Source organism: Leptodactylus fuscus, chromosome 4 (assembly GCF_031893055.1).
Source record: "Leptodactylus fuscus isolate aLepFus1 chromosome 4, aLepFus1.hap2, whole genome shotgun sequence".
Taxonomy (NCBI): Eukaryota; Metazoa; Chordata; class Amphibia; order Anura; family Leptodactylidae; genus Leptodactylus; species Leptodactylus fuscus.
This window is the reverse complement of record NC_134268.1, coordinates 132,116,866-132,140,007: the sequence shown is the minus strand read 5'-3', so window position 1 is coordinate 132,140,007 and position 23,142 is coordinate 132,116,866. Positions and strand designations below refer to the sequence as shown.

At 42.9% G+C, this 23,142-nt stretch overlaps 1 protein-coding gene across 4 annotated transcripts in view; it reads right to left on the bottom strand.

The window, feature by feature from the left end:
* Positions 1 to 23,142, bottom strand: part of ICE1 (interactor of little elongation complex ELL subunit 1) — a 205,076-nt gene that overhangs the window by 113,188 nt on the left and 68,746 nt on the right. For 2 of the 4 annotated variants that reach the window (XR_012715467.1, XR_012715468.1), the window contains one exon: positions 15,287 to 16,150. Coding sequence is in view for 2 of the 4 variants with exons in the window: in XM_075271072.1 (XP_075127173.1) it covers positions 15,972 to 16,150 (179 nt within the window). In the remaining 2 variants the exon portion in view is untranslated. Of the gene's footprint in view, positions 1 to 14,319; positions 16,151 to 23,142 lie in introns of those variants that run through there. The other 2 variants (XM_075271072.1, XM_075271071.1) reach the window with 1 other exon arrangement.

Genomic DNA, 23,142 nt, shown 5'->3' with positions numbered 1-23,142 from the left:
ATACCCTGATAGTTGATTATTTCTCAACACTTATGATTATGCTAAGTTCTTGTAAAAATGTTTCTATTTATATGTTGGTAAAGCTATGTTTTTTTTTTCCGGTGTAAACAATAGAAAATATTTTTGATAAACACTTTAAAATTTTTTATTGATTATTTTATCAGAAGATCCAATTACAATAAACCCTTAATTAAATCTGTCTGTTTAAATCTTGGTGTATATTCTCTACAAATGGGTAAAAAAATATGCAAATCTATTCTCCAGGATGTAATTAGGAGAACAGTGCACTCTGTATGCCGCCCTCTAGAGGGCAGCCTCCTTAACATCATGCATGACTCAGGTAATAAGCCTACTATCATGATGCGGATTTAATTGTCAAATTAGTATTTTTATTCCAAAAGGAATAGATTCCCAGCTATGGACAGCGCTCTTTCGGTCTTTTGGACCTCCTCAGCATAGCGCAGGGATACTGATTTGGCAGAGTGAGAGACTATAGACCAGGGGATAATCATACACATTAGGGAGAGTGTGCGCTTACATAGGCAGTACGGAGACTTACAAGTCATTCCTGCTCTGCTAGGGGTTCTGGGTAAAAAATATGCAAATCTATTCTCCAGGATGTAATTAGGAGAACAATGGTAAATGTCCGGGTCACAGCGCCAATAAATTTCCTGGTTGTGTTCAGAGGGTATTACATAAGAATACCCCACTAGTAAGGCTTAAGAGGGAATTACGTTATACCTGTATGTCACAATCAGAGATCAAAAGTATAGTGGGGTCTCTGATTGGCATGGGAGGGGTTAACAAGGACTGAAAGCCTCTGCTACCCTCCTCCTGGGGTCACATACAAGTTATGCACAGAAATGAGAGAGCTTTCTCTTCTCTGTGCTGTCTGCAGGGCTGCTCCTCTTCCTACTACAGTTCGTAAGATGCCCTATATCTCAGGAATGGATGCAGCTAGCTTGATGGTTTTAGATTAATTTTAAAGATGAGAATCTAATCTTTAAAATAATATCAAGGTCTTCATAATAGCTGTTATAGTTAGGGAGTGATTCACAGTTGAAATCGCTGTCAGGAATTGAGATCTAAAATTGGATCTCAATGCCAAATAGCATTTTTAACAGTGAATCGCTCCATAACTATAAGTGCCATCATGAAGACCGTGGTATCATTTTAAAGAGAAGATTCTCATCTTTAAAATGAATCTTAAACCATGAAGATTGCTGCATCCATTCCTGAGATATCGGCATTAGTAGGAAGGACGTATTAGCTACGTCCTCCGCTACAGAAGTGCCACCCTGGTAGACCTGACATACTCGGCAAGAAAAAGGTTAAATCAATGACCACCCCCTTATGTTCAGAATTCCCCCTCCCTTATAGTTATAATTTCCCCCTTCAAACAACCCCTTGTACTATTAAAATGCTCACCACTACGCTAAAAAAAAAAAAAAAAAAAAAACTTCTACTCCCCTACCTGCGATCCTGATGAACGGAATCGCTTTCTCTTTTATGTCCAAGCACAGGACGTCTGTGTATCAGCACAGGTGATCTAGTTAAAAAGAAGACATATTAATGGCGGTGCCTGGGTGAGCCCAGGGCAGTCGTCATTGGTGTAACTAAAGTCTTGTGGGCCGGGGTGCAAACTTTTATCCGAAACCCCTATCCCCTTCCTAGAGCAAATTCGTGATAGTGGTGGTTACGGACACTGAAGCAATATCTCAGATACTTGAAAGGGATAACTCTTTAATACCCACAACTGCAGTTATCAAGAATATGGTGAGTAAGCAGCACAGCACCCGGCCTGTAAACAATACTGGGAAAGTATAACGTGCTCTACAGTGGCCTCCAAACAGTATTACATGCTCTATAGTAGCCCCGAAACAGTATTGCGTGCTCCATAGTTGCGCCCAAACAGTATTATGTGCTCCACAGTAACCTCCATACAGTGTTACGTGTGCCAAAGTGGCCCCCAAACAGTATTACATGCTCCATAGTAGCCCAGAAACAATATTAGGTGCTCCATAGTGACCTACAGTGTTACGTGTGCCACAGTGGCCTCCAAACAGTATTACGTGTGCCACAGTGGCCCCAAAATGGTATTATGTGCTCACCAGTGACCCTCACACAGTATTACATGCTCCACAGTGCCCATCCCCCCAGAGCCTGAACCCCCCCATTCCCCCCCTCTTGTTCACATAGCCTGTAACACCATTGCCCCCTTTTGCTCACAAACAGCGTGCTCCCTCATGTTTCCCCCTCTTACTCACACGTTTTCTCTCCTCATCTTCCACCAGACTGTTCCCTGAAGATTCATCTTCCTGTGTAACATCGCACTGTACAATCTCGAGTAGCTCCGTCCACACATGACATCATCACAGGTCCTTAAGCTCACTATCATCTACCGCAGGACAGAGTCTTTCTCCCACAGCAACACCCACAGTCAGCAACCGGCAGGCCAGTGACCCCTTCAGGAGGTTGGGGCCTCGGCACTTGCCTGGGTTTGCTGGGTGCGGACGCCAACCCTGTCTCAAACTAGTGTCACCGAACCATAACTCCTCCATTATTGACCTAAAACTTCCCTCAGATGCAGGTGGCAGTGTGTTATTGTTAAATATATTACAATATTTAAGGCATACATAGGGTTAATACTCTGCTGACTACACTCTTCTATATTTTGGTACACAGGTGAGGTTAGGGTACACCATTTTAGAGTTGTCCTTATAAAGCAACAAGATGGAGGGCTACACCCTCTCTCATGAATATAAATGAGTGACAGACATGTCTGGGTCGTGGTGGGGGGTGATGTTGGTCATCCATGGGGGATCTATGGCAGGTCTTCCTGATATCTCAGGGGAAAACTTCCAAAATAACAGATATATCAATGTCTCATTAGCTTACATCATCAGAGAAGCTCAGATAGGTTTCTTCATCTGGATATCTTGTAGCGTTCCAGCTTGATCATCTGGTTGATGGACTCTGGGTTGTTCACGACATCTTGTCCAGTATAACAGAGCGAGATAGCAGGCAGACCTGCCATAGATCCCCCATGGATCACCACCACCCTCAGACATGTGTGTCTGTCACTGATTTATGTTCATGAGAAGCGAATCGGTGAAAATACTGAGGTTTGGCACTTGATTTTTTTCCTGCTATGGCATTCACCCCACAAATTTTTTATTTTATAGGTTTCGTACACAGAGTAAAATAATAGTAGTTACGCAGGTTCCCAGGCCCGTTGCCTCACCAGTCGAGGGACGAACAACAGTACAATCTTTGGGAATGGTAGGGGAGGGAGAAGTGACTCTGATGCAGCAGAGAAAAACCATCATATCCAAGGGAACAATTAAACGAACAGTCAAAACAAAAGAATAAGCAAAAGGGTACAAAACCCAACTAGGAAAAGAGGGGAGAAGAAGAAGGTATAGTCCCCCTTCCTAAAGTGCAGGGAGGCAGCAGGGTAGCTGTAGTACAAGGTGGATTCAAAGGGAATAGGAAGTAGACAGATCTAAGAAAACAAGAATAAGGGAGGAGAGGGAGTACTGTTAATGGAATCATGAAGAAAGGGGAGTAAAGGCGGATTGGAAATCAGCGGAGTAATAGAAAGTGTCTCCAAGGATCCATGTTGCTCGGTGAATTCTATCATCACTGTTTATTCAGCAAGCAGGCTTTCCATTCTATGGATACGAAGGAGTTCCTGCAACCTGGATGCCAGTGAGGGAGGGGAGGACGATTTCCAGAGTCTAGGAATAACCTAGCATAAAGCAGCAACTAGCATAAAGCCAAGCAGCCTACGGGTGTGCCTCTTAAATTTCCTGGGAAAAATGGAGAGGAGGAGAGGGGCAATGTTGTCCTCCAGAGCAATACCAGTCACCAAATGAATCATACGTCAGTTGAGTTGAGTGTATTGCCAATGGGATGTGGTGGTGACAGCAGTTGGAGGGAGCAAGTCAGAGGAAGGAGAAAGGATGTCAAAAGTGCGTGATGGAAGTGGAGTGGTGGCGAGCTCAGGGTGTAGGAGAGAAATGCGAAACATTTGGCAGCAGGGAAGTCTGGATTGCCTGAGATGGGAGTCATAAGGCCATCATTCTTGAACAGACGTTGGACGGTGCTGTAGAGACGACAGGTCCTAAGCACACGTCGAGCAACATATGGTAGGGATTGAGTAGAGCTATTCGACCAGTGGTGTTTGTGAAACCAAGGAGGGCAGAGAGAGGGAGTGGGCTCAGCGACCCCTCCAGGGCAATCCAGAGTTTAGAATGGGCAGCGTGATGCCAGTCAAGGACACAGACCATAATCGCGGACAGGTAATAGCTAAGGCAATCTGCTTTGGTCTGATAAGAGTGTGTTTCGCTATTCGCGAGAGCTTTGAGGCCCAGATAAACTTGATTATGGGGATAACGTCTATCCTTAGGGAGAGACCACCTTTTCAGGTGTGTGGAGACTTATACAGCCATAGTTGCTCCACTACAAGGGAACATGGGAGGAATATGCAAATCTGTCTCCCAAGATGTAAACAGGGAGACAGTGCCTCTCTTATGCTGCCCTCTATGGGAAGCACCCTGAACATCACGCCCGACTTTCCCAGAAGTCTTTACTGCATAATGCGGGGTTATAACCAAATCAATTTCTCAGCTAGGGCAGCATAACAGAGGCACTGTCTCCCTGTTTACATCTTTGGACACAGATTTGCATATTCTTCCCAGATAAACTTGGAAAGTGTTTTCTGAAGCGAGGTAAAGAAGACCTTGGGTATTGTAATGGTGATAGTTTGAAATAAGTACAAGAGCCTGGAGAGAGTGTTCATTTTTAACAAATTAATGTGACTAAGCCAGGAAAATCCTCTGGTATCCTCCCCCATGACTAAGGTCTGTCTGGATAGTAAACCAGCAGGAAGGAGTAGCTGCGGTTTATATAGTGCCAATGCCCTTGGAGTTTAAGAAGTCTGAGGGATAGGTAGCGTTTGTGAGGCCAACTAGTCTGACACAGTTTGGTGCTTTTGATGGTTACTTTTTTTTTTTTTCCTTTTTGTTTACATTAGTAACCTTCCTAGGATGAGTAATGGTAATTTACATTACTTGACTGACTTTATGCAAACTAACAAATGTTTAACAGCTCAAAGTTTGCTGATAAGTAATGACTCCTAAAAATCTGTTCATATGATATTGGGGGAGGGGCGCTGCTTCTCCTGAAGACAAAGACTCAAATAAGTCGGGATCAGGGAGGCGATACTCATAGTGCGGAGACTGTGACATTGAAAGAAACTTTGGGGGAAGTTAAATGTAATACATTATTGGAGATACTCAGGAATGAACAGAGTAAGATTTGTGAGTGGCAGATCTCAGAAGGTGGATAACGTCTTTGGAAACTGAAATGGAGCAGGTTATAAATTTTGAGAATGAAAATAGTGAATTAAGGAACAAGATTATAGATGTGGATGACAGATCTCAAAGAAGTAACCTTTGAAGGAGAAGATGTTGTGCAATTCATTAACAATTGCCTCCTGGTAAACAGTATCTGTCTACCTTATTTACAGTGGAAGAAACTCATCGGATTCTGGGAAAAAGACCCTCGCTTGGAGGTGCTCCTACCCCTATTATTATTAAAATGTTGTTCTTAAAAGACAAATAGTTTCCGTATTATACGAAGTGATTTACCAAAAACATCTTTTGGGGGACCCAAAAGTTTCCAGAATGAGTCTGCTGCGCGTGCAGTTTTCGTAGTACGCGATTCTGCAGCTAGTTATTTCTTCAACCACGCCTTCTCAGTCAGTGTGCCAAGCGGCGTTGATGCAGAAGGTTTCGTCTATCCGCAGTGAATTTTCTTGCAAGAGCTGTTTTGTCCAACTGTCGTTTTATTCATGGAGGTTTATGAGCAGCGCGCGGCTGTGAAGTTTTGCTTTCTGCTTGGGAAAAAAAAAGCATCGGAAACCGTTCAAATGTTGAAAACCACTTACAAGGATGACGCTTTGTGTCAAGCTCAAGTTTACTCGTGGTTCACCCGCTTAAAGAATGGTGAAATGTCAATTGATGATCAACCACGTTCTGGATGTCCATCAACTTCCCGAGCGGACGAAAGTGTCCAAAAACGAGCTCGTGCATGAAGATCGATGACGAACCATTGAGGAACTCGAAGAGTTGTCTGGAGTGAGTTGGAGCTCGATTCAGCACATTTTATCGGAGGATTTGGGCATGTCACGGGTCGCTGCAAAGTTTGTGCTGTGGCTCTTGACTGATCAACAGAAAGAGCGTTGCATTGAAACATGCCGTGCCATGAAAGAACATGCCAAAACTGACCCAGAATTTTTTTCTAAAATTATTACGGGAGATAAGTCTTGGTGCTATGCTTACGACCCGGAAACCAAACAACAATCAAGCCACCGGAAGACGCCATCCTCGCGCTACGCCAAAAAGGCTTATCAAGTGAAGTCCAATGTGAAGACAATGGTCATTTGTTTTTTTGATGCAAAAGGGATTGTGCACTCTGAATTCATTCCAACAGGTCAGACCGTCAACCAGGTTTTCTACTTGGGGGTTCTCAAGAGGTTGCGCAACAGTGTGCGGCGAAAAAGGCCCGAAATGTGGCAGTCTGGTGATTGGTTTTTCCACCACGACTTGGTGACCACTTTCATGGCAATAAACGGCATGGGTGTCTTGCCACACCCACCCTATTCACCCGATATGGCTCCCAGTTACTTTTTTATTCCTACAAATGAAGAGGAACCTCAAGGGGAAGCGTTTTGCCGACGTGGAGGTGAAGAGGAAACGAGGAAACCGACGGAGGCACTTGCACATATCAAAGTAGAGGAGTTTTAAAAAAATGTTTTGAACAATGGCAGACGAGATTTGACAAGTGTATTGCCGCTAAAGGAGAGTACTTTTAAGGAGATTGAAAGAATTTTGTACAAAAAAAATAAATACACGCTGACCTCCCTGGTGTGGGTCCAAGAGCCCCTTCACACGGCGTAAGCGCTCGACTCATTCCGAGCCATACATGCGAGCGCTTCTAAACACTTCCCATTCACTTCAATGGGAGCGCGCGTAGAGACTGCTTTCCGAGTATTCCCATTGAAGTGAATGGGAAGTGTTTAGAAGCGCTCGCATGTACGGCTCGCAATGAGCCGAGCGCTTACGCCGTGTGAAGGGGCCCTTACTCTTTACCAAACACCTTTTAGCTGCCTGGCTGGAACATACCTGTCCTCCCACACCACACCCTTCACTTTCTCACAGCTGATTTTAAAGTCCTGGTTTTGCACAGAAACCCCCGTTATATCAGGATTTGAACGCAATTTAGAGGCTTGATGCAGAGTGCAAAAAATAAGGAGAGAAAAAGGGCAACTCTAGCATTGTTAATAGGGAATGATTAGTAGGAGGTGTATGGAAGTTTAAAGGGATTCTACCATTAAAAAAACTTTTTTTTCTAGGTAACACGTCGGAATAGCCTTTAGAAAAGCTATTCGTCTCCTACCTTTGGAAGCGATCGCCGCCCCGCCGTTCGTTCAAAATACTGGTTTGTACCGATATGCTAATTAGTTCTCTCGCAGCGATGGGGGCGTCCCCCAGCGCAGGAGATGTGATGGGAGCGTCCCTATTGCTGCTCGAAAACCGACTCCAGCGCCGCTTCTGTCTTCTTCTGCATCCTCCCTTCCTTCTTCGGCTGGACGTCGGATGCCTGCGCAGTAGGGCTCTGTTCGGCGAACAGAGCCTTACTAATGTCTTTGACCAAGACATTAATCTGTTTGGCTAAGAGGGTGTGTTTGTTGCCTTTTTCATAGTAACATTGCCTAGTATATAGTAGAATTTTATTCATTCTACAGCAGAGGATCTCTCGAATTGCCAGAGAATGGTTTTGGTAGAACCTGGTGAAAGTGTGAACAGAGGCAGAGGTAGCAACCTTGGGCTGTAGCAGCCTAATGCTGAATAGCCCATGAGTCTTTTACAGCTTGAGGAGGAGCAGGTAGCCGATTCTTGAGCAGAGAGGGGTCTCTGATAGCAGAAGGAAAACTAATCAGGAGATGGAGACCGTGGAAGAGGAAGACAAAAAGTACAACTTTGTCATTGTGAAGAACAAGAAAGAAGCTTCCAGGACAGGGCAGCCAGTTTGGAGACCCTGCCTGTGCATGAAAGAGATGGCCACTGGGAACGAAACCTTTCAGGACAGAAGGAAGAGAAACAATACACGCAAGGGCTCAAAAAGGGAGCTGGAAGCACCTGAAGAACAATATTAAGGTCCTGCAATTCCATGGAGTGTGCCACTTCCCGCAGCAAGATCTGATGCTGGAGGGCAAGGGCTTCTGAAAAAGTATGAAATAGAAAACCTCCCCCTTAAGAGAAGACCAAGACCTTGATCCAGACTGGACTGGAGAATAGCCAGGATTCAGGGAAGAGAGTAGAGCAGATGGAAGTAATTAGTCTTACAGCACTATATGTAGGCCACATGTAATGACAGATCTTCGCAGACTGAAGTTTTCAGGCCTTGAGCATCGTCTGGACAACAGGCTCAGGAAAACCGCATTGTCTCAGGGCCTCGGCTTCAGCAAAGACAGAATGGCAACTTAGCAGAGAAAGAGGCCAAGGAACATCCTCCAGCAGGAAACAGATCTGCTTACCAGTGGCCCCAATGGGGCCAATATGGAGCTACCAGGATGGCTAGAACCCCTCAGTTTTGAGTTTCTTGAGATCCCAAGGAAGAATAGGAAGAGGAGGGAACAGGTACAGAAAGCCGATGTCCGATCAGGAAATCACAAGGGCGTTGGTGGCTATGTTCTGAGGGCCATCAGAACCAGGCCACATAGTGGGTGAACTTGTTGTTCAGGCGGGATGAAAAGAGGTCTACGAAGGGACTGCCCGACCAGGAGCACGACTGGAGAAAAATCTTCTGGAGAAGCGACCATGCGACCTGGATGAGATTTCCTTAGATTATTCTGCCGCCCAATTGTCCATGACCTGAATGAAGGCTGCCAAAGAAAAGAGTGAGAGGCTTCTTGCATGGCCGCATGGCTCCTGGTGCCCCCTTGAAGGATTAAGTAAATGACTGTGGTGGAGTTGTCTGGACTATGACTGGACGCCCTTGGAGGAGAGAGGTCTAATGAGACAGGGACAAGAAGATGGCCCTCAGTTCTAGTAGATTGATCTGCAGGGAGGTTTTGCCTTTATACCACAGGTCCTGATCAGTCAAGGCACTGAAGACTGCTCCCCAGCCGGAAGATTGGCGTTGGAGGTGGATCACCTGACAACAGATGGGAAGAAGGATGTTCCCTGAAAGATTCCTGGTGAAACAAAGAAGCTCTCTGCAAACCTACGGTAGTAGGCGAAATAGGCGGTCAAGGCTGGACAAAGATTGTCCCAGCGGGCCAGAATTGCCAATTGCAGAGGGAAGAATTGGAAATGAGCAAAAGGAAAGTCAGAGACCATCATGTCCAGGATCCGCATGCAATGTCCAGGATCCGCATGCAGAACTGGGCAGAACTGAAGAGAGCATGGAGAGCTCCTCTGAAGGAGGAGCACAATGGATTGCAGAGCCAGGATCTTGGAGTCAGTGAGTAGAAACTTGCCCCGGAGTGTATCAAGGATCATGCCCATGAATTCCCTGCACTGAAAAGGCACAAGAAAGGACTTTTCCCTCGCTGATAAGCCAGCTGAATTGGCAAAGAAGGTCCAAGAATGTCCATCCTGGAGGGAGCTTTCAGCAGGAAGTATCGCAGAAGTTGATGGATGACAGGAAGTTGCTGGTCTCCAGGTAGCTCCATGCGAAACCTGTGGATATGGACAAACCTGTTGAGCCCTTTCATGTCCAGGATGGAACGAAGAAATCCATCTTTTATGGGAACAGTGAACAGATTGGAATAAAAACTCAGGAAATGCTCTGAAGCCAGAAAAGGGACAATAACACCCTGTCGCTGAAGAGTGGAGACAGCTTGAAGAAAGGCGGCCGTTTGAGCAGAGGGGAGAAGGCAAGGTAGATGGGAAAAAAACTTCTATTTGGAATGGAAAAATTGATGAAGTAGCTGATTGACACCACCACTCGGACCGAGGAGTCATCGAAGTTGGTTATCAAGATCTCCCAAAAGGAAAGCAGTCGTTCTCTGATCTGAGGAACCCAATGGGGGAGGGAGGAGGGGGAACAGGAAGGCCAAGGCCTGGAGGTAGACCTGGGCTAAAAAACAGCATATTGGAGCACATGTCTCATGAAGAGTGTCCTCTCAACCTTCTTTGCTCAGTTTGTAGAGAGCAGCTGGAGGAGGGTGGCTGGAGTTTCTTCCTCCTGTGGCCTCAGACATGGGCTTGTCTACATCTTACCAAAAAGCTGGTCCTGTTCATCCCAAGAAAAGGGAAAGACCACAACCACCTTTTTAGAGGCGGATTCAGCATTCCATCCACATATCAAAACAGTACGATGGATTGCCACTTCATTGGCGGCCATCTTGGCAGAATGGCGAGCTACTTCAAGGGAAGCATCGCACAGTTACTTGGAAGCGCTCAAGATTTGAGAAACAAGTAGCTGGTTGTCCTTAAGTGGGGCTTCATGGGAGTAACCCTTCTGGAGCCATTTGGTCAGCAATGTCTTCATTTACAAAGAAGTCACAAAGGAAGGCTGCAGGGAGGAGCCAGCTTCTCATCGCGGGAGGACATGGTGGTAGGGCCCAAGAAAAAGGTGGGGTAATCTACGGGGACTAGAGTGGATTCCGCGGGAGATAGAAGCCAGGGGTCCTCAGGAAGCCTTCGATGGCCCTCGCACATGGTAGTGGATCACTGGCACTTCAGCCACCGATGCAGGAGTGAGGACTGGGTGACCAGCACAGGAGGGTGTGAATAGTGTGGTGTGTAAATTGAAGACCCTTCTGCACCTATAAAAAAAAACAAAAAAAAAAAAACACAACTACGTAAAACAGGACTGCCTCCTATGGACACTAGGTTAAAACTGAATAGCACAGTGTCTGACAAGAGCATATATCCCAAAGCAGACATCTTTTGATATTACTAGTCAGCTTCCTAGCGGCCAGGTCTATACCAATGGTGCTGTGACCTCCAAAGAAATGAGAAATAATTTTCACTATGTAGTTTAAAAAGTTTTTTTTTTTTTTTTTTTTTTAAATGAAAGAATCCCTTTAAACCACGAACTTCTGGAATAACTTCCTTTGGACAAATAAGACCAAAATGCAAACAATGTAAAGTGCAATGTTAGGACACCAGGTCTGTTCATAACTATTGTTTACTGTACCTAGTAGTGGCGCAATGATCAGCCATTAATAAAACTTTCAGACAATTTGAAATTTCAATTTTTATTATAAAGCATCTCAGATGCCTACTACATCAAAAGAGCAAATAGGTGAAAACAGGTTTTTATATTACAGTCTATTTACAGGAATTAAAATTCCGAAAGAGGTATAACAACAAATGCGAATCACATAATAGACCTATAATATGAATATTCACCCAAGAGTGTTCCCACACATCTCAGTGAATACGTGTTAAACTGTACAAGAGGAATAATATCAGAATGGTATAGTGAACCAATGGAAGCCAAAGAGTATTTTGTTTGTAAAACAAACGTTTATAATATTAGATACAAATTTGTTACATAAACATGTTCATTTTAAGGGATTAGGCTGGTAAAAATAAAAGCTTACATGCATATTAGTCCCGGGTCACATCAGCGTTTAGTTTTCCATTTGGTGAGTCCGCTTGGGGACCCCCTCAAAATGAAACCTATATGCATTAAAAAGCGGTTACCTGGGAAAACAAGCGGACCCCATAGACTATAATGGGGTCATGTTTCATGTGGAAACCAAGTGGAACCACACGGATCCCATTATAGTCTATGGGGTCCATGTGTTTTCCCAGGTAACCGCTTTTTAATGCGAATAGGTTTCTGTTCGGGGGGGGGGGGGGGCGTGTCCCCAAGTGGACTTCCCGAATGGATTCACCAACACAGATGTGAATCGGGCATTACCTGCACTGTATAAACTGTAGGCTTACTGTACACAACAAAAATACAAGTCAGTATGTCACCCACAAATACGGATCTGAAAAAAACACTTGTATGATCCGTCAAACTTGTCCATGCCACAAATGCAGGCAAAAAGAAATGAGTGGGTCAATACTTTTGTTTGCAATTGCAGAAAAAACAAACAAACAAACAAAAAAAAAAACTATTGTCGTGTGCAGGAGGTCTTATTACTAATATACAAGCAGGTCCCCCAGAGCCCTGATGATTACATTTGCAGAGCACAGCAGAGTTGTGGAAGACTGACTGCTGCAGCTTTCTGGGATATCAGTAACTGCACTCTAACAACTCTCTACTATATGAACATTCAGCAGGAGTATTCATGTGATGGAGAGACAGAGCATCAGCAGAGAAGGCAGAGGAATGAGGCTTCTGCCCTAACAAAGCTAACCATTGGATCTCCATCAGACCTACATATATGTTAACAATAAATCTTACCCAGTGCAGGAAATGCTTTATTTTTCTTTCTCTGCTAACCACTTTACGCAAGAACATCCTGTGATACATGAACAGGTTACCCTTCCCTTGACAGTACCAGCACCATTTGAAATTCATTATGTTAATGGGGTTTTCGTGGACCAAATATTGATAACACATTCTTAGACTGGGCAGAGGTCCCACAGAAGTACCCCTAAAGAACAGCAAATCAATTCAACTTGTTTCACAAGCCACGTGATAGCATGTCATCGGTCACATTGCATGTTTAAAGTCCAATCCCACTCTAGAGATTGGGGATGAACTGCAATGCAATGTATGGATGCTGTTTTTGGAAGAGATAAATTTAGAGCTGCGGGATGTCTAATTCCCATTTCTCTGATGTTTTAATCCAGGAAACCCAATGAGAAGCTGCAAAGTAGGTTTACTTATTGAATAAAAATTAGAAAATAAAACCTAATTGAGTAAAAAAAACATTGTATGTATTATATAATCGTGCACCCAATAGTGAAGGATAATCGGATCTGCCAAATGTTCAAAAAAAATTCTACCCTATTAAATCTTATTTGAGCTACATTCCTTAATGGACACAATAAAATTAAGAACAAATACCCATTATTTCTATCATTAGAACTAATGATAAGTAATAATTGTATATGCTTATTGCTGCTGTACATTCAATTCAGCTTTAACAAAACTCGAATTAAAAAAAAACAATAAAAAAAAAAAATTACACATAAGTGACTCTGGTTAGACCAAAAAAACAAACAAACCCCCCCCCCCCCAAAAAAAAAATAAAAAATGTGTAGTATGTTACTCCAACGCAAATGTTACGCTCATCATTTAGCATTCCTACAGATAGGGCAAGTGTCCTATTACGGAGGGGTCCCGGTATGAACATGAGTCGCACACGCTACATATCTATATAAATTTAAAAAAAAAAACACTTGAGAAAAACAGTACAGGATTCATTCATCACATAGAGATTTAATAATCAGTGCGCTCACACGTCACTCATCCCATTCAAATACAGGACCCTCCGTGGTCATTATCGCTAATGTTGAGACAGTTGCTTTAACCCAAGTATTTTGAGAACTGTATTCAATTTACTGGAACATTATAGAGGTTCACAGAATTAATAAGCAAAAACACCAAGTGGAGAATGTATACCTCCAGTAAGCAAATATTTTTTCCATTTTATATTTCAACTACTATGTCGAATCAATAACTGTCACATATACAAATGTAACTTGTATTCTGCATGACAATACAATGGTATGAGAGTTAATAGTTCAAGAGCGAAAATATCTAGTTCATGTCAATGGGTCAAGTGCCCATTCGCCTCAGCTCCACTTCCCATGGTGGAACGCCAATACAGAGCTTGGGCATTCTGGCAAGTTATACCACTGCCGATTAGGCCCAGATGAAGGAGACTAACAAGCTCGGTATCTTGCGCCGTGGACCAAGTCCCACTTTGATTTCTGCCTACCACTGAAGACAATAGAAAGAACAATTAGGGCAGAATCTACCTTAAGATTTGCACCAGATTCCACCTTGTAAAGACACCCTTTGGCTTCTTTTGGAACAGATTTAACTAAGTTCATAGAAATTCAAACGTAGTACAGCAAGAAAGAGAAACAGTGTCCTTTTAGACACACTTGGATGCCACATATGTTCTAAATCCATGTACAAGTCAGTCTTACAAAACTCAGCAATGAAGAAAAATGAGGTGTAAAACAAAAGTTTTACCTAAGCATGCAGGGTAACATGAATGAAGTTGAGATAAAACAACATAAGATGAAAAAATAACTGAAAACAGACTACATGTAGAAGTTACAGAAATAACAGAATCCAAGTAATGTTGAAAACAATAAATACCGGGGGAAAAATTGAACGTAGAGTTTTGCTTTTTAAGGTTTATGGGATAGATACTAATACCTTCACAAAACTTCCTCTATGCATTTTTTCATAGTATAGAACCTCATAAAAGAGGATCATTAAGGAAAAGATCATAAGTATAACCATGCTAAAAGATTCAGTAGTGCCTGTCATTTATCCTTTTATTTCTATGTTCTTTCTACGTTCAGGAGTAATTGAGTTCAGAAGGCAGTCCTAACAGTGATTGTCCATACATACAAAGCTGGTAATCACTGTTAGGTCTGCCCACTGGACTCTATTACTCCTGAGCAGAGAAAAACAGATAAAGGACAGGCTATACTGAATCTTTTCCCACAAAACTATACATCAATCTGCTCAGCTCCTCCTCTATGACCTGCTGCCTGTAGATTATACAGAATTTTTAAGGTGACAGGGTTCCTTTAAATAGTGGGTCCTCATCCAAAAAGCCTCGAGAATAGGAGGCCATGTTGGTGGAAAAATAAAAACAAATAGTTTTTAACATTAGGCTCTCTAAGCTTTACTGGAAGAAAGAATAACCTCTTAACGGCTGCACCACACTTGTTCAGAATTAGGAAGCAGTGTTTATTTGATCTGCGGTAACCTAACAAGAATGAAAAGAAAGTGAAGAATTTGTCAGTACTCAGACAGTCCAAAATGTAGAGTTCTAGGCCAAATGCAGAAAGTGAAATCTCAGCAAATATCATCATGACTCTGGATACTGCACTATGCAAAACGGTGTACATGATTGTTCAGGCTTTATTGTGAAGGGATCTGATGTTTAAGGCTGAAGCCCCAAGTTGCGGAAACGCTGCTTTTTTTTGTTGCAGATTTTGCTGCGGTTTTTTGAGCCAAAGCCAAGAATGGCTACAAAAGGAATAGGAAATATATATATGAAAGTTCTCATACTTCTCCCTTCTGCTCAATCCTCTCCTCACTTTGGTTTAAAAACCTGCAACAAAAAAAAAAGCTGCGTTTCCGCAACGTGGGACCTCAGCCTAAAGCATCACATTGAATCCACACCAGATTATAGGAAGTGTAGGTTCTGTACAACGATACAGCCTTAACATCTACTTACTGCAGAGTTCATAACCAGCATAACTTATAATGTGTTTCTGCTCAGACTAAGCATACACCATCTGAAATCACCCATCTTACACATAGACAAGTGGTGTAGTCACCAGCAAGTGGAAAATGTTCTTCTAGCATTACGTTAAAGTTTCACTTTCTAGTCCTTGTCTAGCATTTTTTTTTAGTAAATCTAATGAGGACAAGAAAGACGGAGGGATTTATTAAAATGTTAAAATCCAAAACAAAATTTGCTTACATGTAAAAGGACTGTATACCATTGTTGGTCACGCGTGTTGGACTCTATTCCTCTTCGCATTCCACAGATAAAACTTTAGCGACAGTTATTCTACAAACCTTTACAAGCAACTTATAATTTACACATTTACAATCTTGCCGCAAGTTCTGTGCTTCATAGGGTAACAAAAAAAATGTACAAGTAAAAAATGGCTTTTAATCCTTAAATATCAAAGTGCAAACAAAAGAAACAGAAAAAGGCACTTCTTGCCTATAGTGCAGAGGAATCTTAACAGTGGGATCCCTCAACACCTAGGAGAGGTGAGAATTACTCATTTATCCTGAACACACAATGCCGCAATCTCTTGCATACAATGTATTACAGCTGGCGGTATCTTGTTCTTTGCAGTCGCTTTCCATGCATCGAGTGTTTGGTGAACAAGAGCTGGGTCGCAAGGAGCGGTGTCACAAAGCATATATACAGAAGCTAACTGGACACCCCACGGTACATCTGTGGAATGAAATAAAGAGTTTTTAGTAAATAATAGGCTTACATACAGAAAGTGGAACTTCAGATACTAATTGAGAATATGACATTATTTTTGCATATCTTTAGTTAACGCAGATCGACACTGAGAACTTTAGATTTTCTGCCAGCATTTGAGTCAATAAGTTTTGCAATATACTTTATTAAAATTTTTTAGTTCCTTTGGTAAAATCGGACACTTCTATATGCTTTTCCTTGTTATGCTCTTCACTGTAGTATGAAGGGCAGGTGTTTTTGTAATGGAAAAAAAATAAAAAGCGAGGCTGGGAGATGGGCGTCACTACAAACATATCTCAGGTAATGTAAAAGATAGAACAGTGCTTCTGGTGTCAGGAATCGTGAGAGCGTCAACTTTCATACACTGTCTACCAATAAGTATTTGGACACCCATGCAAATGAAGGTATCTGCGTGATGTACGTCACGCCTTTCGCCGTTATATAGGAAACAGCATCGGCATTAGTCGCATGCAAGATGCCACAAAGTGCAGAGTCATTCAATTTTGGATGACTCAAGGAGTAATTGTGGGGTACCACAGAAATGGTCAATCCTTAAAGGACATAGCAAGCAAACTGAATTAACCAAAATCGACAGTGGCCTTTGTGATTACGAAGTGGAAGGTGAACAGTGATTGTCGGAATGTGCCCCAAGTCGGTAGACCCCCGAAACTGGGAGACAGAGACCAGCGAATGCTGGCCAGTGAAACTGCACCCAACCGATAGCGCACATACGCCAGGAGTTTCACCAGGCATCCGGGAGTATTGTGTCGATCAATACCATCCGTAAGGAAGCATCTGCTGGGTTCTACTAACTATTGAATATGAATAAATGACTTTCTATTTTACCACAGGTGTCCAAATACTTATTGGTAGATAGTGTATATTACACCAAAATAGCACTTCTCAAATTTTCAGAGGAATCACCAGTTGAAAATATATTTATGATTGATATTTGTCAACTAATGATAACTCAAAATACTGTACCACATGAACACTAGAGAAATGTAGCATTTCAAAACTAATGTTTCCAGAAAATCAAGTATTGTTTGAAACTTTTAAAAGGCCCGGCAAAAGTGACAATTTAAATCAGCCCGGTGTACTATATAAAAAAAAAAAAAAAAAAATCAGTCACCTGTCCACGATGTCCTTCTGGCATGTTTCTTCTGCTGAACGGGTCTCTTCTAGAGTTCCACTGAGCCAATCAGCAAGTGGATTTCGATATCACGTCTAATCCGGAGGCCTGCTGTGACCGCTGAGGCCAATCAGCGGAACTTCAGAAGAGTCCCATTCAACAGAAGGACCGGACTGCGCTGGGAGGAAAACAGAGCATTGGGAACAGGAGAGTAGGATTTTTTTTTTCTTTTTTTAAATTTTATTCACTGCCCCTGGCTGATTTAAACGTTTATTTTGCCTGGACAACCCCTTTTAAGTTTATAGCAGTAACATGTCAATACAAAGTATAGATACATTTTTTACTTGCAATTAAATACTCCACAACTACAGTGATGCCTAAAAGTTTCAGGCAAGTGTGGAAAAAAAATGCTGCAATGTAGTCTTTTAAAAATAAAACTACTTTAAAATTTTTGGCAGTATGTGTGTCATTAATACATTTGTACTATATCTTAAAACAACAAACTTTGGCTCCTTTCTGTGAAATTCTGAATTTTTTCACTCTTCCCTTGCTCCTCTATTGAGAGCTGTCCCCTGCTTCTCTTTGTGTACCGGGTACTGGGCTGTGAAAATGAGGGTGGGTCACTTCAAATGGCTATATCTCAGGCATTATAAAATGTAGAAATATGCTTTTGTTGTCATGTGAAAATTGAGATTTTCTTCTCTTATGACACCAAGAATGCAGTTCTACTTGTAGGAGTTCCAGAGATATCACTGCTTAAAAACACAGTAGGGCTTGAAATACGTATTTGCAGCTTGGTCTATATATATCCCAAGCCCAACTAGGTTTTCAACCAGTGATATCTCTGGTATTCATATAGGTAGAACCACATGCAGAACTTCACGTCTTAGAAAGATGAGATACTCACTCTTCATAATGCCCAAGATATAGCTTTTTAATGCGACCCCACCCTCTTTTTGTCCTCACCTTACACTGCCTGCATTCTTTACATAATGAGAAAACGGGAAGCGGGGACAGGAGCCAAAATTTGTTGGTTAATGAAGTACGTCACAAAATTTATTAATGCCAAATACTGTGAGAAAATGAAAAAAAAAAGTTGTCTGAAAGTTACGTTACGTTTTAATAGTTTATTTTAGTCAAAAGTGGATGCCCCCCAAAAACAAAGATAAAAAATAACCTTTATTAAATATATTAAAATAAAACCACTTTGTTAAAAGGACAGCTGTTAGCCTCCAAACAAGCCCAATATGAACGATCTATCCACCTGATATTGTTGAACAGGCCCTAATAAAGTGGTATATAAACCTATACAGAGTCAATTGTGTGTGGTTTTTACAAAAATAACAAAGTAACCCATATAGATTCCTACTGTGTTAGGGGAATAAAGGTAAGTATCCAATTTGGTATGACTGGCATTCCTCCCTTTAGACTACACAGGATACAACTGTTACTTTGTTTGAATTTGACTAAGTCTGCAGTCAGTAACCAACTATTACACACCCCACTAGCTGCCAAACACAAATAGCACTCCCCATACAAGTCCTGCTGGGCATATATGCTTCACTGTCTAATGGCAGATCTAGTGCTAAGATTAGGGGCTGGTGGAAAAGAAATTAGAAAAAGAGGGCTCTAATGCTATAAATATAACATCAATGATAGCGTGCAGGAATAATAGAGTGAGTCTGATAATGATCAACTTATGGCAGTAACCACGTCTCAACGCGTTTCATTACCCTAATGTAACTCATCAGGAGACTGTTTAGTTTGTTTACCCTGCCTGTATTACATATAAAGTTTTTGCTACACCCTGTTTGCGGTGTGCGGTCAAAACCGCATTTCCCGGGACCCAGAAGGTAGGTCCCAGTACTTGGTTGGAGGCCGACGCCGCGCTCGGCACACTCCGTTCCTATATAGACTCGGAGTGTAAGAAAACCCCACCCCCCTCTTCACACAGCCCAATCAGCTCGCGTCAGAATCATTGACGTAACCCCGCATCATAGGAGAGGGCGTGTGCAGGGCGGGGATAGTCAATGTGCTACTCAAAGACCCATAGTGTGATCCCCGAGAAAAGAAAAAAGGTAAGTATGTATTGATCTCAACAGATGTTTGGTGACTATAGATCAGTGGTGTATTAGGCAGAAGATAGGCTAAATCCCAGGGCTATACGCTCATCACAACACAGCATAACTTCGTGACATACCACATGATGCCGCGCAGCAACGGACAGTATCGCGGTTCACCATTCTTTTACCGCAACCGCGGCTGTCTCATCTGAACAGGATAGACCACCTTAAAGGTAGGTGATCCTCATACTAGTGTCCCGTTCTTCCCAGCATAGCCTAACTCCATGGCTTGTCTCGATAAAACAAAGTAATACTGCAGCTACAAACGCATTGTCTGAACAAGGTCAGCCCTTAAAGAGTTGAATTGTCTCAAAAGTGGTTCCCAAGCCGCCAATGAACTATAGCGACCTGCCATACACCATATACTGATTTCCCCAACCCAATTTTTTATGGTTATCGTTCTTGCTCCCTCTATATTAACCCACTACAGGAGTATATAGTATGATAACATATTGTTACAGTGACATGCTAGTAAGCATCATATCCACTCCTAAAACTGTATGTGGAACGGGTGAGCCAACTACAGCCATGAACCTGATCTATACAAAATACCATAAAACATTTTTATTTTAAACAAACGGTAAATATGAGATTCCATCGTTTAAGCCTCTGGGCTTAACTGATGCAAATTTGAAAATCCAAAAAGCCTCACGGCGTAATATCTGTGCATCCCAATCACCTCCCCGCACTGACTTGGGTACCCTTTCAATGATTTGAAATTTAAGGGCAAAGGGGTCGCCCCCATGGCAATCCCAGACATGTTTGGCCACAGGTGTATCAGCACGTCTCACTACATCGCCAACGTGATCCAAAACTCTACGTCTCAACTGCCTCCGAGTTTTGCCCACATAATTTTGTGGGCAGGGGCAGGTGATCACATAAACCACCCCTTCGGTTTTGCAGTTGGCGAAATCTCTAATATAAAAGGACTTTCCAGTGGCGCAAGCCCGGACCTCAGTGTCGCGTTGTATATAAGCACAGGCCCGGCAGGATCCGCACTTAAAGGTTCCAACCATTTGGGATCTATTCAACCATGTTCCCTCATTTAGTGGGGGTGACAAATGGCTATGCGTTATCATATCAGCCAAATTTTTCCCTCTACGGAAGGTAATGGAGGGATTTTCAGGGATGACAGAGCGTAGATCTGGGTCCTGTTTGAGTATACTCCAATGTGTTCGCATGATGTTAGTAACCTCCCTGGCGCAGTCATCAAACGGCCCAATCATACGAATCAATTTTTCCCCATCTCTCCTATTCCTGGGGACTAACAAGGATTCTCTCAGGGTTCTTCTAGCTGATTCCCTTGCTGCCCTCAATAGTGCTCTGGGGTAGCCACGAGATGCAAAACGTTCCGTAAGAGCCCTGCTCTCAGTATCATAATCCTCAAGATTGGAACAGTTCCTCCGCAAACGAAGGAACTGTCCCTTGGGGATACCCCGTTTTAGGGACAGCGGATGGTGGCTGCCCCATTCCAGGAGAGAGTTAGTTGCCGTTGGCTTTCTGAATAAGGTCGACGTAAAACTCCCATCACCTTCCAGGCGTAACTGTATGTCCAAAAACGGTAAGGTGACAGAATGAAAGTAGGACGTAAACTTCAGGTTGAGTTCATTCACATTCAGGGCCACCACAAATTGGTCAAACTCAGCTGACGTGCCAGACCATACCAGGAGTATGTCATCAATGTACCTGAGCCACAGCACTATGTGCCGGGCCCAGGTATCTGCATGTTGTCCGAACACGACGACCTCTTCCCAGTATCCTAAATAGATGTTGGCATAAGTAGGTGCGGCGGGGCACCCCATCGCGGTGCCCCGCCGCTGGTGGTATACTTTGCCGTTAAACAGGAATACATTGTGTGTTAACACAAACTGGAGAAGCTCCATGACCAAAGTGTTGTGTTCAGTAAATTGTCCACCCCGGGTCCCCAAGAAGCGCCCCACAGCCCCACACCCCAAATCGTGGGGTATGGAGCTGTAGAGCGCCTCCACGTCCAGTGATGCCAGGGCCGCCCCAGATGGTGCCTGGATGCCCTCCAGATGCCGGAGGACATCCATCGTGTCCCTGACATATGAAGGGAGGGCCAGAACAAAGGGTCGCAACACACGATCTAAATAGTTGCTAACACCTTCGGTGACCCCCCCTATGCCAGAGACAATGGGGCGGCCCTTGAGGGGGGGATACCCCTTGTGGATCTTAGGTAGGGCATAGAACGTGGGGACCCGGGGACTATCTGGACACATGTATTTGTATTCCTGATGTGAAATCAAACCCTGGGTTTTACCCCGATCAAGGATCTGGACAAGAGATTCCGTAAACTGAGATGTAGGGTCACTGGGGAGGACATCATAGCTGGTTCGATCCCCTAGTATATGGTCTGGAGGCTAACAGCTGTCCTTTTAACAAAGTGGGTTTATTTTAATATATTTAATAAAGGTTATTTTTTATCTTTGTTTTTGGGGGGCATCCACTTTTGGAGTTTAAATTGATTTTGGTTGCTCTAGATCCTTTGAGTTATTTATTTTAGTCAATTGACAAAATAAAGTGAATGTACAAAGCAGAAATCTAAGGGAATATTTGCTGCCAGGGCTCTGCTCTGGATAACCACCCCTAATTGCAGGCAAAGTGGAAAATAATGGGGCTGTAGCTTGGCGACAAGAATCTAGAGCAGCGATTAAAACCCCGTCAGTAGGAGAAACCCCCTAAATCCCTTTCTGCATAAAAATAACACTGATTTTCATGAAAATTGAGATGCAATAAAGAATAAGAAAGGTACTGTCATTAGTCTGGTACTGATTTGCCTACTGACAGACTCCCTTTAATGTAATTTTTTCACATGAACTGCCCACATACCCATATACAAACACTTTCATGCTTGTGTGACCCAACCTCTAAAACAAAGCTGTAGAAGGCATTACATTTTAATAGGATAATCGTTGAGGTACATATAATTTAGCATTTAACAAAAACAGGTGAGGGCGGGTTCACACCAGCGCATGGTCTCCATTCACTTGGGCCTGCAAAATGACCGCCCGTGAGGTTATTGTGCCTCTCCGCGGTCGAAATAGTTTTTTTTTTTTTTTTACTGGCCACAAAGCTCTGCATGTCCGACTTTGTGCCCAGTTAAAAACAAAACAAAAATGGTTTTGCAGCAGAGAGGCAGAAGACGTTCACAGGCGGTCACTTTGCAAACCCAAGTGAATGGGTTTGAAAACTGACCGCGGGGTTTCCGTCTCCTGTCCAATTTCTCGGGAAGAAGACAGAAACCAGTTGGATTGCCTAAAGCGGAAACTGGGCACAGGTGTGAACCCGCCCTCGGGGGTGCAAAATCTACATATTTTAATAGAGATGCCAAGACCAGAAACCTACCAGAAATATTTGGACAGTGACACAATCTTTACTATTTGGGCCTTGTTTGCCACCAAATTGGATTTGAAATGAGCTTAGATACAACTGAAGTGTATACTTTCAGATTTAATACAAGGGATTGAACAAAAATATCCTGTAATATTCCTGTTTAGGAATAGAAACATTTTTCTACAAAGCCTCTTCATTTCATGGGCTCAAAAGTAATTAATGTTACCGTAAATAAAATGTTCACTTTTAATACTTAATACAGAATCCTTTGCAGGCAATGACTGCCTGAATTCTGGTACCCATAGGCTTCACCAAACACTGGGTTTCCTCCTTTGTGATGCTTTGCCAGG